The 18,926-nt window shown below is 38.7% G+C and overlaps 1 protein-coding gene across 3 annotated transcripts in view; it reads left to right on the plus strand.

Moving 5' to 3' along the window:
* LOC135212556 (neo-calmodulin-like) overlaps nt 1-18,717 on the plus strand; it is a 673,130-nt gene extending 654,413 nt beyond the window's left edge. For all 3 annotated transcript variants that reach the window (XM_064246096.1, XM_064246094.1, XM_064246095.1), the window contains 4 exons: nt 7,047-7,182; nt 8,397-8,532; nt 9,191-9,339; nt 17,036-18,717. In XM_064246096.1, the coding sequence (XP_064102166.1) occupies nt 7,047-7,182; nt 8,397-8,532; nt 9,191-9,339; nt 17,036-17,067 (453 nt within the window). In that variant the 3' untranslated portion in view covers nt 17,068-18,717. The remainder of the gene's footprint in view (nt 1-7,046; nt 7,183-8,396; nt 8,533-9,190; nt 9,340-17,035) is intronic.
* The last annotated feature ends 209 nt before the right edge of the window (nt 18,718-18,926 follow it).

The raw sequence follows: 18,926 nt of genomic DNA on the forward strand, positions 1-18,926 counted from the left end.
CCTTCTTTTTCTTTTGTTTTATATATTTTTTTTACTTTTAAATTCCCTTTGCTTTCATTTTTTGTACGTCGATATTAGCTGTGTGTATTTATTTATTTATTTATTTACTCATTTACTTATTTAATTTTTTTTACTCTCTCTTCACTTTTTTTCCAACAGGGAAAGAGAATCGTAAGTGTTCGTTGATCTGGCATCTAAGGTGATTCGTGCTCACAGATATGAGACGTGATGACGTGTGTGTGTGTGTGTGTGTGTGCGTCTTTAATTTTATTTCATTTTTGGATGTGTTCTTTTGTATGTGGTGCAAATTGGAAATGAGAGAAGATGATAATGGTGTGTTGCTAAAGAGATGAATAAGTGGAATCTGTTACGTTACTCAGGATGCGTATGTGCAGGAAATGTGGGTAACTTTTAAAAAATCATTCCATATTCAAAAGTAAGGTGTACTCAAAATAAGTTACTGAAACTCACATTGCGATAATCCTGTGCAAATCAGTAAAATATGAGCGAGGATTGCAAGCAATTAGGATGAAAGGGGATTGATTGCGTTAGTTACAAGTGTAGCAGAAGAATTTTGATTGAACGATGTTATGTCTGTTTTGCATACCGTCACAAAACTGTATTGGATTTAAGATTGGGCAAAAGTAATAGGAAGCATACTATAGAAGATTCACATCAACCGTGCATCAGATGTCTAGGCCACTCCCTTACGACGCTCCTGATTGGCTGTTGATAAACCAATCACAGGGCTGGAAACTCTCAAGTCTTTCCTGAGGGATACGTCTTTCAAAAGTATCCCTCAGGAGAGGTGGAACATACATCCTGCCTATGTGAACTCTCAAGAGAGTCTGAGATTTTCCAGCCCTGTGATTGGCTTATCAACAGCCAATCAGGAGCGTCGTTAGGGACTGGCTTAGACATCGGATGCACGGTTGATGTGAATCTACTATAGTGTTGTTGTGTAAGCCATAAAGCATTTGGTGTTTATAATTATTATTGTAATATAAGGCCCAATGAAATATTTAGTCTTTAATGAGAACTTGAAATAAAACAAGTAAAGTCAAAGAAGTTGGAAAGCTAAGTGGCAGCCAAAGAGGACGGATGAAAAGCATAGGCGACAAGAAATGGGAGAACGGCGGAGGGGTAACTAAGGAGTATAAGTTGGAGGAAAGAAACGTCAGTCAGCTGTTGAATTGGAGAATAGCTGAATGAATGTTTAGTACAATTGTGTTGTGGAGTCAGGTACACTGACGACTCCTTGTATATGTGATAAGTATGTATTTGCTGATAAATATAAGCAGTCACACACATTCATATGCATATGCGTAAGGAAACAGAACTATTTATTCATATTGATAACCAAATTGCTTGACGTATGAAGCCGAAGACACGTGTTGACATTTATAATTAATGTTTTAATTTCAATTTTTTGTTGTTGCTTCTCTTTCATTTCTTATTCTTTGTTCAGACCAGATTAGATTCTCTTTCGTCCGAATCAGTGAAGAATGAAGAGCAAAGTTTTCCCCTCTTATCTCTCTCTGTGAATTAAGATTATTATCTGCTGTCCTGGTTGACCAGTGTCTGAAAATGGGTGAATTGAAGTGGCGTTTTGAGCAAATGTATCCGTTGCGTTGTGAGTCTGTTTGCTTGTTTGTTTTTTAACGAGTGATCATTTTTTCTCTCTCTGTCCGTCTGAGTAATTGTCTATCTACCACTCTCTTTGTCTTTCCATTCACTTCCCTTTTTTCCGTCTTTGAATTTGGACCTCATTTATCTCTGTCTCGCTCGCATTACTTTATATTCTTCTTCTTCTTCTTCTGTTTGCGCAAGTTGTGTAAGTGTCGCGTATAATTGGTAGATGCCACAAAAACAAAGGACCGCATTCAGTGTGTTTTTTGTGCGATTGCACTGTGGCCATAGTGTCATCAAAGCGTGATTATAGTAGTCCTTTGTGATAGGTGGAAAAAAAATTCGTACACGGGGTTTTTAGCCATAAGTAATTACAGTTTAATTATATAATGGCATAAATAGGCAAACAACTGTAAATATTGTTGCTTTTTGGCTTTGTGTGTGTACGAGAGAGGGGGGAGAGGGGGGATGTGGTGGTTGATATATGGAGGAAGGGAGAATATCTATTCCCCCACGTCTCCCTGAAAAAAAAATAAATCGATTTCATTGGAAACTAGATCATACTTTTTAAAAACTGTTAACTCACACCGAATATGTCTGTTTGACCTTTTTGTTCTTTTTTTACTTACTCATTGGCAGATATCTGGACGAATGAGATGGAAGATTTGTAAGCATTGCGACTTTACGTAGTCTGTTCACTGTCTTAGATCTTCTCTCTCTCTGTCTCTTTCTATGCAAGTGACCTCATAGAAGTCATATCTAAACTTAGAGTTGTCCCCTTATTTTTTTTTTCAATAACAGTAATGACCGTCCTCCGAGTCCCTGAAAAAATAATAATCTTCAATCTTGAAATCTATTCTTTTTCCTATTTCTATTTCTACATCTTATTCTCCTTCTTCTTCCTCTTCTTCTTTTTCTTCCGGTCGGCTGATGCTTCGCTTTCTTAGAACATGGATGTTATGTTAGAACACGCAGTTGATATTGTTATATCTGCCCATAGCAAGTTAAACGCACTAGGAAATTCAGCTTGTCTCTTAGAATACCTATGAGATTATGGAATGGATTTTGAACTCATCCATCAATTAAACTTGTCAGGAACTTATACGGCGTACACACACATATGTTTATGTGAGTATGTATGTATCACATCCACATTCACCTATGAGTATACATATTATGTTGGTGTTCATGGGCTTGTTGGTTTATGTATGGAGCATAAGTGATTGACAGAAAATTTATACATAATATATACTATATTTATTTATATAATAATTATACAGTATATATATCTATATATATATAGGGATATTATATAATATATATATATCTATATGTGTGTGTATATATATATTATAGATATATATATGGTATAATATATATGTATATATATATATATATACATATATATATATATATATGTAGATATATATATATGATTTATATACAATATATATATATGTGGGATATATATATATATATATATATATATTTATGTATAGATATATATATATATAGTATATATATATATATACAATTCTTATTACTTGTTCATTTCTGCACACGGAATAACTGTTTGTCTTGGTGTATGAGCTCTATAACTAAATAGCATACCATGAAATACTGAAGTGGATAGCAGCAGAGAATAAAATTACGCTGAAAGATCAAGTGACGAGCTAATTTCTCAATTAAAGACAAGAGATGCATAAGTTTAGCAGTAATTTTTTTAGTATGAAGTAATTCCTTATCCATGCCCTGGTATCTGTACTGCCACATAATTGATTTTGAATACATCAAGAAATACTTACGTGTGGTAATCTATTTGTGAATTTCACCCAGTCAGAAACCTCGTTGGTTAGAGTGATCTTTTGGCCCATGTTAATCACAAACTCATTTATAGTTTTCGAGTTTAGTAGTGGGCGTGTTTTTTTCTTTTTTTCTTTTATCTTAGAGGTCTTCACAGATGAAAACAGTATGCTTCCCTTCAGTATTGCGTTTTAAAGTATAAATGTTTGTAGCACATCATACAATGAAGGGAATTCTATGCCTTTGTGTAATGCATTACATTTATAGTTACCAAATGCACAATAACGCACACAAGTTCATAACAAGCTGTATGCCAAGTCTTTTAAGTGGTTGCTTAGACCAGGTATTCTTGCGGTAATACCACCTGACATCTCTAGAATTAGGAAGAAAGTCAACTTCAGCTGAACCTTGTGTAACACATCATAGTTTTGAGATGCTTTTTTTTATGGTAGATCGGCACATCATTAGTCTCTCTTCTTCTTCACTTTCCGATTTTGCCAGATTTCCTTCGAAAATTATCATACTGAATGAACCTGGGTACTCATATTGATCGCCAAGCTTCAGTTTATGAGAAGCTAAAGCATTTGTGGTAAAGGGAACATATTCCTTATACTTTGTTATTGTTGACTTTTTGGTGAAATAGTATTCAATGGCTGGTCATTTTTTTATGACAAGATTGATATACTGTTTACTTATACTTAATTACTTTTTTTACTTTGAAACCAATGAACTGGTTATATTTTTATGCCACCCTAACTGAAAGGGTAGATAATCTCTTGAATTTTGAATGAAATATAGATATCTGTTAACACAGTATCGTGACCTGGGATGTATTTTTACCTTTCTCAACGGTATTTTGGCCTCCAAATAAAAATTGCTTTATTTAGAGCCAGCAGACAACCCCAGCACACATGGGGGGAAAAACGCAAAGCATTTCAATGAGTGTTTTACATATTTTTCTCGATTTTTCCTTAGTGTAACACCAGTTTAATCCTCCATCATACAGGTAACGAAATCCAGAGTCATAGTTTTAATCAAAGATAATCTCATTAAAGTAATAAAATGCACTGATATAGTGGTAATCTAATCGACTTTCATGTAGGTAAAGTCATCCACTTTATAAAAGTGATAAGAGTGACTTAGAATACAAAAAACTAGGGAGCCAAGCTATGATAGTTTTCTCACTTCTGGCAAGACTCACTCAACTTTCGCTTCCACGTCAACCCCGAAGGGACTCTGCAGCATTTGATGAATTCCCCCCTAAAAGCTAGATTTTTTTTCTCTTCATTTTGATTTTCTCTCTCCAGACTTTTTTTTGAAAAGTTCCTAGTCACGTTTGGTGTTCCAAAGACTAGAACGACATTTTCTAGAAGACCTGTTTTGATCACTAGCCTCAATAGAGCATCTAGCATCTCCTAGGAAGAGCATTTTGTGGAAAAAAAGGTCTTTCTCAGTGAAATAGTGACGTAGATATAGTAATTATTGGTGTATGCCTTGAAGTATCTCTTAAGGTTTGTATTTAGAATCTAAGTATGACTTTTTTTGACAGAGAAATTTCTCGTTCCTCTTCGTAATAGATAATGGATGATATTCTATTATTGCTCACCTCATCTTAAAGAGACCACAGTACTGTGAAGCCACGTGGAGGTGGGATTGGCTATTTACTTTTTATATTTTGATATATTTGAAGCAGTCTGAAGTTCCATTTTATGACAGAAGCATCAGTATCAAGGTGTCATTATTATTCAAAGCAGACATGAAAAATAAAGAGTCAATAAGCCAACCCTCTCCGCTCCATTTGTCTTATCCCCCAAAATATTTTGTAATGACACTTGTGAGAGCGTCATTGTTACATGCAAGACAATGACACTCCCAGACGCCAGGAGAGGGTATGTGGGTATTTGGCAGACTAACTGGAAAAAGTTTTTTCCTTGAAGTGAGTCCTCGGTAGACTTTGACATTCTCTTAGTGCATGCTCCACACATTTTTTCATTTCAAACCCACTGCCCTCTTAAGTGGCTCTTGAGGATAAGGGCGTGACCATCCTAAGGTAAAAACGTGATATATTTTTCCTTTTGCCTCTTTTAAAATGTGGTTTATTTGTCAGACAGGAAAATTAAGATCATTGCGTTTGCCTATTCGCACATCATTTGCAGCCTTTAACCAGTAATATTAATTCATTTAAAGTCAGACAATTCTTGTAAATTATTTATCCTCGAATCGAGTTGAACCGAAGACATTCAAACCCCATGAATAATGTTTATATTTTTTTTATTCTCGTGTTCGAAGATTTGATTCCAGGATCAGATAACAACTGAAATTTCAAGAACCAAACAAACGGTTTTTGAAGTGTTACGGCTCATATTTGTACCAACATCAAGTCTGTTCCCAAATCTTAAGAAATAGAATTTAACTGAACCTCGGCATTTTCCAAATCTGAAATTTTGAAAATAAAATCTAAAGTGGATGGCATGAGATAATAGTGAGAAGCAAGATATTTGTAACAACTGCATCATGTCGTATTATGAAAAGTTTTCTACAAAAGTAGTCATAAATACTCATAAAAGCTAAAATTTGAATTTCGGAAAACTCAAAATCACGTTAAACAGGAATTTAGATAGTGCCACCTCTCAGCCAGTTTGGACTAATACTTTACGACCGACCTATGATATTTTTATCGGTTACCATTAATAACTTTCTTAATTCTAAATAATTCAGCAGATTCTTTTAATGTTTCTTCTTCGAATGATATAATGTACAGTTGTCGTATTTTGGAGAACGACGTTTCTCTTAATCATATGGTAGGTATTCACAGCTTTTCCCTTCATAATACCACAAACAAATTCTAGAACATCGAATCTCAGACGTGTTAGCTACTTTAGTAACCATGTTTAAAGCACAAATATCGTTCTAAGAATAGATAAAGAAAATGCAGCAAATATGATATGCAAAATAGTGCGAACGTTGCTTAACATAACCTTAATTACTGACTGAGCAATCAATTAACATTTCCCTTCTATCAGATTTACCTTCTATTCACCCTGCGATCACAGCTTTCAGAAACTACTACTAAGACGTCGTAGAGACTGATTTTTTTCTTGTAGTCGTATATATAACAATAATTTTAATTAAAGTAGTTCTGCATTGTAGACCAACTTTATGATGAAAAAAAAGTCAGTTATAAGTTTTTTTTCTTGTAGTCGTATATATAACATTAATTTTAATTAAAGTAATTCTGCGTTGTAAACCAACTTTATGATGAAAAGCAAAAAAAAAAATAATAATAAGTCAGTCATGATCTTTTCTTTATTTTTTTGTAGTCGTATACCAAATAACATTAATTTTAATTAAAGTAATTCTGCTTTGTAGAGCAACTTTATGATGAAAAGCAAAAAAAAAAGTCAGTCATGAACTTTTTTTCTTATAGTCGTATATATAACATTAATTTTAATCAAAGTAATTCTGCAGTGTAGACCAACTTTATAATGAAAAAAAATAAAGTCACAAACTTAACTAGACGTACTAGATTCCGACCCTGCTCTGACAGCACTCCGACGAAGACTGAATGAAATCAGAGATTTCGCTAAGACCCTTTCTTGAACCCTCCCTGCCAGGTGGAATACGGCCTCACAGACGACCTTGTGGCTGAGTTCAAGGAGGCCTTCATGCTCTTCGACAAAGACGAGGACGGAATGATCACCACAGCTGAGCTGGGCGTGGTCATGAGGTCGCTCGGTCAGCGACCATCAGGTAAAAAAAAAAAGGGGGGGATAAAAAAATTAGTGGTTGAATGGACTTCGTGGGTCCACGTCAGAATCAAGACCCTTTTATGCTTTTCATTTTATGGCAGGTGGGATTGTTCCGTTGATGGTGTTACAATGCAGGTCGTTAAAGACCTTTTCTTCTTCTTCTTCTTCTTCTTCTTCTTTACTTTTCTTAACCTTTAATGTTCCGTAGGGGGTTAAAGCCGTCAGTGCACCCTCATGTGGTGCACTGTAGGCATTACTTAATGTTCTCTGCAGCAACGTGCTTTCGGCCCCTAGCTGCCACCCCTTTCATTTCTTATACTGTACCTCCTTTCATATTCTCTTTCTTCCATCTTACTTTCCACCCTCTCCTAACAATTGATTTATAGTGCAACTACGAGGTTTTCCTCCTGTTACACCTTTCAGAACTCTTACTCTTTAATTTCCGTTTCAGCACTGAATGACTTCATCGGTCCCAGTGCTTGGCCTTTTGGCCTAAATACTATACTATTCGATTCAATTAACCTTTAATGAATTGACAGCTACTGAACGCTTATCAAAACGTTACCCTCTTCTGGGTATTGTTTCGTTAGTATGATATAAAAATAACTTTCATAGAGTCCAAAGTTTACCCTATCTGTTGATTATAGCAAAGCTATTGAGCATGATAGTAGTTACTGTTAGATCATGACTTTACTTCAGTGCTCGTGGAGTTAAACATTTTTTTTCATATATATTCTAAATGTAAAGTTCTTATTGGAAAGCAGGTTTTTCATTTTGAGACTACTCCACGTTTTTGTAGGGAAGGCGTAGAACTGGAATGCCCAATTAAAAGTTTAGTCTAATTAGCAGTATATCTTTTACTGGATGTTTTAGAATTAATGCGATAGGTTGGTGCATGTATTCAAAGCTATAAAACTTAAGAAAAGAATGAACTCCAAGGAGAAGGAGAAATTCAAAGTAGAGTTTGAATGAGTTCCTTCAGAGATAAGGAGGTGGGTAGACAGGCCGTGAGAGGTATAGGGGTAGCCCCAGGATAAATCCAGTTCCGGAAGTGAATTGGATTTTCGAAATCGTCTTAGTAGAAGTAGTAGTAATAGTAGTAGCATAAATCACCTTGGTCTCTTCCTTCAGCCCCTTAGAACGGCTCTCCTCCGAAAGGGATGTATAAGTAATCCTCTCACTGAGATGATGATCTTCTTCTTCCTCCACTTTCAGAAACAGAGCTGAGGAAGCTGGTCGGAGGCGTCGAGACCTGCGCTGATGGAACGATTGAATTCAACGAGTTCCTTCAGATGATGAGCAAAAAGTTGAAGGATATCGGCAATGAGGATGAGTTGAAGGAAGCCTTCAAGTAAGTCCTTAGAAAATGGGGAGAGAGAACCTTGAATGTGGAGTTGTCTTGAAATCAGTAGCGTTTACTGATATTTTTTCTATTATTCAAAATTTAGTACAATAGGTTATTTTGTTTTTCTTCATTCTGTTTGTTTGACATCGAGTAAAGTCAAGTTTGTATGTAATAAAATATTAATAGCAGTAAGATTATTGAAAGCATTATCTAATTCCAAAGTCTGGTTGGGGTTCAGTTAGTGAATTAAAAGCTTTTAATTTGTATACTATGCCATCTCATTTTTACCCTAACAACTAAATATTTCACCATTTTTCATTATTCAAAATTTAGTACAAGAGGTCATTTTGTTTTTCTTTATTCTGTTTGTTTGACATCGAGTAAAGTCAAGTTTGTATGTAATAAAATAATAACAGTAAGATTATTGAAAGTATTATCAAATTCCAAAGTCTGGTCTAAATGTTGGGATTCATTTAGTGAACTAAAAGCTCTTAATTTGCACGTTATGCCATCTCATTTTTACCCTAACAGCTAAATATTTCACCCTTAAAACCTAAGGGACATCAAACGTCCCTCAAATGGGAAGAGCTTTAGGAAAGCATTGTCTCATTTTATTCCCTTTGGAAGACCATCAACGCCAAACGCGAACTCCCTTTCCTTCCAGGGTCTTCGACAAGAAGAAATCCGGCTACCTGTCCTCCACAGAACTTCGTCACGTCATGACAAGCATGGGCGAGAAGTTGTCTGAACAGGAGGTCGAAGACATGATTAAAGAAGCCACTCCAAACGGTGATGGCAGAGTTAATTACGAAGGTAACTGTTTCGCTTGTGTATAATAGAGATAGGTGAATATTATTTTTTTTTTCTTTTTTTTTGTGCTCTATCACAGTCCTCCAATTCGACTGGGTGGTATTTATAGTGTGGGGTTCCGGGTTGCATCCTGCCTCCTTAGGAGTCCATCACTTTTCTTACTATGTGTGCCGTTTCTAGGATCACACTCTTCTGCATGAGTCCTGGAGCTACTTCAGCCTCTAGTTTTTCTAGATTCCTTTTCAGGGATCTTGGGATCGTGCCTAGTGCTCCTATGATTATGGGTACAATTTCCACTGGCATATCCCATATCCTTCTTATTTCTATTTTCAGATCTTGATACTTATCCATTTTTTCCCTCTCTTTCTCTTCAACTCTGGTGTCCCATGGTATTGCGACTCATCAATGAGTGATGAACTTTTTTCTTCTTTGACTTTGTCAATCAACGTCACGTCTGGTCTGTTTGCATGTATCACCCTATCTGTTCTTATACCATAGTCCCAGAGGATCTTTGCCTGATCGTTTTCTATCACTCCCTCTGGTTGGTGCTCGTACCACTTATTACTGCAAGGTAGCTGATGTTTCTTGCACAGGCTCCAGTGGTGTGCTTTTGCCACTGAATCATGCCTCTTTTTGTACTGGTTCTGTGCAAGTGCCGGGCATTCGCTTGCTATGTGGTTTATGGTTTCATTTTTCGTATTGCACTTCCTACATATGGGAGAGATGTTATTTCCGTCTATCGTCCTTTGAACATATCTGGTTTTAGGGCCTGATCTTGTGCCGCTGTTATCATTCCTTCAGTTTCCTTCTTTAGCTCTCCCCTCTGTAGCCGTTGCCATGTGTCATCGCTTGGCTAGTTCTTTTTAAGTCTGTATCATGTATGTCCATCGCCATGTGTCATCGCTGGCTAGTTCTTTAGTCTGTCTCATGTATTGTCCATGCATTGGTTTGTTGTGCCAGTCCTCTGTTCTATTTGTCATTCTCCTGTCTGTATATTTCTGGGTCTTCATCTACTTTTATTAGTCCTTCTTCCCATGCACTCTTTAGCCACTCGTCTTCACTGGTTTTCGATATTGCCCCAGTGCTCCTGTCTCTGTATATTTTTGTTTTTTGGGTCTTCGTCTACTTTTATTAGTCCCTTCTTCCCATGCCACTCTTTAGCCACTCGTCTTCCACTGGTTTCAGATATTGCCCCAGTGCTCTGTTCTCGATGTTGGACGGGCAGTCCTCTATTACTTAGTAGGTCCTCTCCCTCCTTCCTTTCGTGTTATGTGTAGTCTGTCCGTATTTGCTCTTGGGTGTAGTGCTTTGTGTATTGTCATATGTTTCCTGTTTTCTGATCTATGCTGCGGAGTTCTGCCTTCGTCCATTTCACTATTCCTGCGCTGTATCTGATTACTGGCACTGGCCATGTGTTTATGACTTATATCATATTTCCGGCGTTGAGTTTTGACTTGAGTATCGGCTTGAGTCTCTGCATATATTCTTTCCTGATCGTGTCCTTCACCTCTTGGTGTTTTATATTCCACCGTCCTTCCAATTATTCCCAGGTATTTGTATCCAGTCTCATAATATGTGTTTGATGTTGCTCCCACTCTGGGTAGCTTTATTCCCTTCAGTTTCTCAGTTCTTTCATTACTTTGGCCTTTTTGTATGTTTTGACTAAAGGCGCATTTTTCTATCCAAACTCCATTCTGATGTCCCCAGACCCCAGATACAATTCCTTACAGTATGGATTGAGGGTATCTATTTCCTTGATGCTCTTACCATACAGCTTGATGTCGTCCATGAACATCAGATGGTTGATTCTGTTGCCTCTTTTCTTGAGTTGGTACCCGGCATCCATCTTCTGTAGTACTTTTGTCATGGGAATCATGGCTACTACGAAGAGTAGTGGGGACAGTGAGTCGCCCTGGAAGATCCCTCTCCTGATATTAACCTCTGCTAGTCTTATTCCAGCTTGTAAGTATTGTATTCCAGTTGCGCATTGTATTTTTTGAGGAAGCTGATGGTGTTTTCCTCTGCCCCATATATTTTCAGGCATTCTATTAGCCATGTGGTGTGGTATCATGTCGAAGGCCTTCTATCCATGCCATGCTTTCGGTTGGTTTTCCTTCTACTGTTCTTCATTACCATTTTTGTCTATCAGGAGCTGATCTTTGTGCCCCTACACTTCCTTCTGGTGTTTTTGTCTCCTCTAGGTAGTTGTATAGCCTTTCACTGATGATACCTGTTAGTAACTTTCCACATTATTGGTAGCAGGTATAGGCCTGTTTAGTTACTGGCTATATTTCCCTTAATCTTGTCTTTTTTGTACTAAGGATGTTCTTCCTGTGGTCATCCATTTGGGTGCATGGTGATTTGAGATACAATGCTGGTAGGTTGTTCTGCTATTCGTGGGTGTAGGGCCTTGGATAGTTTTTTGAGCCAGTATCCATGGACTTCATCAGGACCTGGGGTTTTCCAGTTTGGCATTTTCTTTAGTTGGTGTTTCTTCTTCCTTGACTTCCTGGAGCCATGTTTGCATGTTTGTTGTGTGTTACCGGATTGCTCCATATGTTTTCCCTGTCTCTTACTTGGTTCGGCTTCAGGAATTTCTTGGTGGTTGTCTTCCCCTCTTAGTTGGCTGTATAGTCTTTTTTTTTCTGGTTGGTTCCAAATAGTTTGTTCTGTTGGTATCCCTTATTCCTGTTCATGTACTGTTGGATCTTATGTGCTTTACATCTTCTATTGTGTTGTTTAGTCCCCTCTCTTGTACTTTGTATTTCTCGTTGAGTTCCTCCCTTTGTTTTCGTGCTTCTTAGCCTGCCATCTCTTTCAGTTTACTCAAGTCAGATGTCATCACCATGATTTGCTTTTCCAGGCGCCTTTTCCAAGGAGGTTGCTGTTTTAGTTTCTGTTGGGTTGGTTGTGCTGGTGGTGTTGGTGTTCGAATCCCCATCAGTTCTGCTACTAATCTTGCTCCTCATGCATATTACCAAGTTATTTGTTTCTGTGATACTGGTGGTGTGTATTATGCCCATTATTTCATTGACCTCATTTGTTTTCTCCCTTAATTTCTTGGTGTTGTAGGCTTTCATGGAGGGAATCTTTGTTCTCTCTGTATCTGGCTCCATCCATTGTCTAATCTTTTCTACCCATTCCGTCCTCTCTGTTACTTCGTCGGTGTTTCTTCGTGTGTCGTTGTTTGATACCTCATCATCCCTGTCGTCTTCTGTGGTATCATCTCTCAGTTCGTCTTCGTGTAATTTGTTGTCGTGTGACATTTCCCTTTCCAGTTCTTCTCTTTCTGTTGGGGAGAGCCAGTTCTTTTTCTTTATGTTCCTTACTTGGTCTGCCAGCCTCTGCTCTGTTTGGGGGGTGTTATTCCTCTCATTCCAGATGTTGACCAACCTTCTTCTATATCCTCTCTCCGTCAGGTTGCTTCTGATGTAGCATCTCCATATTTCCTTATTTTCTTCTCTTGTCCATTTCTTCCCTTGGTTTGTTTCTGTAGCTCCAATCTCTGGCTATTGGTTACAGTCATTGTGGCGGTCAGTTGCTGGATGACGACCTCCAAGTACCTGACCGTCTTCCCCTTCAATTGGGTTGAATACCTGGCTACCAGACGAAGCTCCTCTGTTGCCAGAGGTTCCATTTATTATTATTATTATTATTATTATTATTATTATTATTATTATTATTATTATTATTATTTTTATTATTATTATTATTTTGTTAAAAATGATTGCTGTTTTTGCACTATTAATCTTGTAGAGAGTCTTCTCTATTTTTCTGATGACGGCTTTCTCGTTGTTGCTTAGACTGGCGAGCAGTGCACCAAAGGGCATGGTAAAATTCAGTCGAGTCATTTTGGTTTATTATTGCTTATACAATTCTCTCTCTCTCTCTCTCTCTCTCTCTCTCTCTCTCTCTCTCTCTCTCTCTCTCTCCAACGCAACGTTTCGTCCTGATCCACGGGACATTATCCAGCATTGACTGCTTAGGGACTGAATTCCTGTGGCGAGTCCTTCTCCTTATATCGTGATGTTGTGGGCTTTTGAGTATGGTCTGGAGAACCTCTCCGGCAGGTCGAGTTTTCATTGGTTCCTGGGAATGTGACTCATACGGCGAGTGTTTTCAAGTCTTGCGGACCTTCTCAGGTGGGGAATATCACAGGGACCCTCTTGATTGGCTTCTACCTGAGTGACATCACCCCTGGTATTATTCTCATAATGTGCTTCACGTCAGGTGTTGTTTGTTTCATGCGTGCTGGTACTTTCGTAGATGGGGGAGGGGCGTGGTCCTCCTCACACACGTCAGTATCAGGAATGCTTCTTGAGTGGTATTAAGGGGAGGCTTTTGCTCAAGGATAAGCAGCGCTTCTAGGAGGCGCAGACGTTGTGGGTCAGGGGCTCTCCCGATGATTTTGACATTCCTGATTATGTCGTCTCTCGTGATGTCTTTCTGGTGTACTGCAAGGGCCTGCTGCCTAATGGCGCCCTCCTTGGCGTGGCAGGAGATCCTTTTAGACAAGCGCATCGTCGTCATGCCGATGTAAATCCCAGGGCATCCTTGGGTGGAGCATACGCACTGCCTCACCTCATCGGTGGAATTTTTGGAGAAGATCCGCGACCCCTCCGGTGCGGGAACCAGGCCGTCCTTAGACGTTGAGTCCCCTATTGACCAACATCCCAGTCGACGAGACGATAGGGATCATCATGGAGCGGGTATATAGGAATCCCGATATGAGACCCCCGAACATCCCAGAGGACTCGTTAAGAACCCTGCTGGATATCTGTATGAAGAGAGCCCCTTTCACCACCCACCGAGGACAGATGTACCACCAAAAGGACGGCGTAGTGATGGTGTCCCCCTTAGGAGTCCTCTTCGCTAACTTCTACATGGGAGAAGTGGAAGAAAGAGTCTTCTCACAACATAGATGTCCCTGCACATACAGACGCTATATTGATGACATCTTTGTGCAAACCGACTCCGAGGATGAGGTAGAAGCCCTTCAACAGCAGTTCCTGCATCACAGCGCACTCAACTTCACCGTCGAGTACAGCAGCAACGATTGGCTTCCATTCCTCGACGTCCTTGTCATGAAGACGAATCAGAAGCTAACGACAACAGTCTACACCAAAGCCACGAACCTTGGACTTTGTCTAAATTGAGATAGCGAGTGTCCTGCGTGGTTCAAGAACACCACCGTCAGGGCCTTCGTCAGGAGGGCCCTCTCGCACTGTTCGACGTGGCAGGACACGCACCTCGAACTTGACCGAGCATCCCAGATGCCGATTAATAATGGGTACTCGAATAAACTCATAAACCGAGAAACACGAGCCGCCCTTGACAAGTGGTACATGACAGAGGAAGAGAGAAGGAACATTCCACCCCCGGAGGATATAAAACTTTTCTACAAAGCCTTCATGCACCACCAATACAAGGAGGACGAAGCAGCCATTAAGAAAATAATAGAGGAACATGTCCGCCCTATGGAGAAAGGGAAGAGAGTGTCCCTCATTATTTACTATAAGAACTGGCATACGAAGGATCTCCTGATGAAGAACAACCCCTCCTCGCCCGTAGGAGACCCCCTAAAGCAGTCCAACATTGTCTACCGATACGTATGCCCCGCCCAAGGATGCCCTGGGATTTACATTTGCATGACAATGATGCACCTGTCTGAAAGCATCTCCTGCCAGGCCCAGGAGGGCACCATTAGGCAGCACGCCCTTGCAGTACACCAGAAAGACATCACGAGAGACGACATCATCAGGAATGCCAAAATCATCGGGAAAGCACTGCCTATCCTTGAGCAAAAGCCACCCCTTAATACCACTCAAGAAGCGTTCCTGATACCGACGTGTGTGAGGAGGGCCACGCCCCTCCCTCCAACGAAAGTACCAACGCGCATGAAACAAATAACACGGGACGTGAAGCACATTATGAGAATAATACCAGGGGTGACGTCACTCAGGTAGAAGCCAATCAAGAGGCTCCCAGTGATATTCCCCACTTGAGAAGGGCCGCCGTATGAGTCACCTTCCCAGGAACCAATGAAAACTCAACCTGCCGGAGAGGTTCTCCAGACCGTACTCGAGAGCCCGCAACATCACGATATAAGGAGAAGGACTCGCCACTGGAATTCAGTCCCTCAGCTGTCATCGCTGGATAATGTCCTGTGGATCAGGACGAAACGTCGCGTTGGAGAGAGAGAGAGAGAATTGTATAAGCACTTTGATGCGTTGCTCGCCAGTCTAAGCAACGACGAGAAAGCCGTCATCAGAAAAATAGAGAAGACTCTCTACAAGATTAATAGTGGTGAAGCAGCAATCATTTTTAACAAAACCTGTCTACGAGAGGGTCTCCTTCCAAAATATTATTATTATTATTATTATTATTATTATTATTATTTTATTATTATTATTATTGGTGAAGAAATCTATAGTGTTGTAGATGTAAGTATATATTGTAGAAATATATATACAAAAGACCTCATCTATACATTTCTGAAATATATTATTATTATTATTCAAAAGAATGAGCCTTGTTCATTTAGAACAAGCCCACAGGGGGCCATTGACTTGAAATTCAAGCTTCCAAAGAACATGATGTTTATTAGAAAGAAGTAGCAGAAGGTAATTGGGAATCCGGAAAGAAGAGAGCACTTATTAAAAAAATAGAAAATAAATTTACAAATAAATAGATAAATAAATAAATAGAATTGTGTCCACTATGTGAAGTGTGTACACTATGTATCTTCTACTTCGATTTTTTATACACGTTTTTGCAGAAGACAATGATGGATAGCTCCAAGACGTTAGTGTTGTGTAGGCCCATAAAAAAACACACACACAAATAACAAGGAGAATGCCGTGTATCTCTCCTACTTGGAGAGAGCATTTATCCATTGCAATGGTTGGAGATATTTAATCCGTTCATAATCTGCAACCGGCAAGTACTGACAAATGACTAAAATGAAAAGCAGACTATAGAGAAAATTCTAAGCAGGAAGTTCAGTATATTGGATGGTCAGAAGTTTTATTTTTTCTATAAGTTGCCTTGAGGCCCAACCTCCAAGGGAGAAGTGCTGTCATTGAAAGGGGTAATTTTGAGGAGAGTCGAGTTAAAATCTGCTTCAAAACTTTCATGCAGAACTTGTGATATAATCTGTGATAATGAGGAACAGTCCTCTGAGAGGACTCCTCTCCCTCGCGGAGAGAGGATCCACGCCATGTGTGATGTCGTGCTCAAGAGAGATCTGTGAATGCCTTATACATGTATCATCGATAATACTGCCAACCAGCAAGGAACCATTGTAATTTTCTGCCATTTCAAATTTTAACTTTGTATAATATTGATCTGTATTATCATTCACGAAAATAATATGATAGCTTTACCTTTGAAACCATTCTAAACCATGGAAAGTTTCAGCTCTTTGCCTTATTTAGTTTTCCAGTGGCAGACGTATAATTGAACTAATTAAAGTTTTTTTTTATTAAAGAATAGTGTACCTTTCCCGTCAAACATGACGGAAGTATTTAACTATGTAAGTTGCCTCATATTAATATCACGTATAGTATGTTACTGTGCAGTTTATTTTCTAAGACTTTGCCGCAAACTTGGAGTTCGTTAACTGTATTATTCACAGACTAATTCACGATTATTAATATGAAATGAAGGATTTCGACTAATACCCGATTCTTTTCCGCAGAGTTCGTCAACATCATTGCAAGAAAGCACTGATTTTCCAGTGCGAAACCATCTACAAAGACAGCTGCACCAAGATGCAGCGTCGACGACGTTACCAGGCATCGGTATACAACAAATCTAGTTCAGGAGCAACGTTGCCAAGCATTGTGAAAGATCAAGTTATCAAATCAAAAGAAGGATGAATTCATGCGTCATATCTTGACTCTTGGATAAAAATGTACACATTTAACTCAGATTGAATGCGAGAATGCATTGCAAGCATAATATTTTATTAATTAATCGCCGTGACGAAAATTTTGTCGAAATTGAAATCTACCCGATCGATTTTCTGACTCGTGATCATCGTATGAGTTACGTGTGAATTCATCCTGTTTGCCACCGAATACAGTATAACCACGTAGAAGTTGATGTAAGCGGGGTCTTTGAGTGTGAAATCTTTGATTCTACTTAGCAAACAGTGCGCTAAACCCGTAGGAATTTAAGCTAAGCTGTAGGTACGTTAAAGTTGAAATATAGAACAGAAATATAGGCTTATGAATGTTTTACCATGGCCATCATTGTAGAGGACATCTCCCTATTCACCGTGTAAGAGCCGTCACGCGCTCGAGACAAAGCGGGATTTTTGTCTTACCTTCTCGCTACCTACTGTATCATCAAAGGAGCCTCTTTAGGAGATGAGGAAGGCGTTGAACTTCGTACTACGAATAGGCAACAGTTTTGCTGCTCCGTGGAAGATTATGTTAGGTGGAAATTCATAGACATATAGAAGACGTGTTTGGGAATAGAGTTTTAGACAATAGTTTTCCGTAGACTTTAGAGCTGACAAGTGATCCAAAGCTCTATAGATGAAAAATGGACATTAGGTTTTGAGATGGAATAAGCTCGGTATACATTATATACAGTCACTGAATAAACAAATCTGTTGATTTACATTTTCTCACTGAATTTGTGTATGTCAGTGTACGTATGTAAAGATATGTGCCAAAAGCCACATGTCAGTGAGCGCGTGTACGTGTGTGTTGTGCGTGTATGTGTACATTTGAAATATTCAGACAAATGAATCATTTGTTTTGTATATTTATGAACTGACAGTCTGCCATTGTTTGTATCATTCGTAAATCTAAAGTCCCTATTTCTGTATCTTCATGTATGGTAGTTATTGTGTCGAGCTTAACATGTTAGCAATGTGTAATAATATAATAGGTCACATAAAATGTCCAGGTTAGGTCTATCTGTAGAAAGTGGGAGGAAGGTCACATCTTGCAGGTGAAAATCAGCGGCGTGAGAAGAGCAAACCAAGAAGAAGAGGAAGAAGAAGAAGAAGAAGAAAGTCTCTTAAAGAGGGGTCGTTCCAGAGAGATATCTGTCTCACAATCATCTGGACAGAGAGGTGAAGGTCTACAGGGACCTCAGAGAAGACGCAGACAAGACTTGTAGACTTATGGCTCCTTCCGAGGATCGACCCGTCGAGGACGACCTTGGAGTCTTGTGTCTCATGACGTGGAGAAGGCATTCAACGAGAGATCCCACCCTCCGTCAGAAGATATCTCACAATAATTGAATTGGAACGGATAAAAGGGTAACCCTGGAAATGAGGTCAGCCTAGAGCAGGGTATAATATTGGGAGATTGATTTCGTAAATGTTGGAGAATTCTTGTGAAAGGTCACTGTAAGGTTGTTCTGTAATGAATATATATAAATATTATTAATATATTAATATAATAATATACAATTAATAATATATATATATATATATATATCATATATATAATATATTATATATATATATATATATATATATATATATATATATATATATATATATATATATATATAATCACGGGGGGCGGTTGTCAGAGCACCTTATGGGTGATAGCCCCTGTGAATCAAGA

Source organism: Macrobrachium nipponense, chromosome 41 (genome assembly GCF_015104395.2).
Source record: "Macrobrachium nipponense isolate FS-2020 chromosome 41, ASM1510439v2, whole genome shotgun sequence".
Classification (NCBI taxonomy): Eukaryota; Metazoa; Arthropoda; class Malacostraca; order Decapoda; family Palaemonidae; genus Macrobrachium; species Macrobrachium nipponense.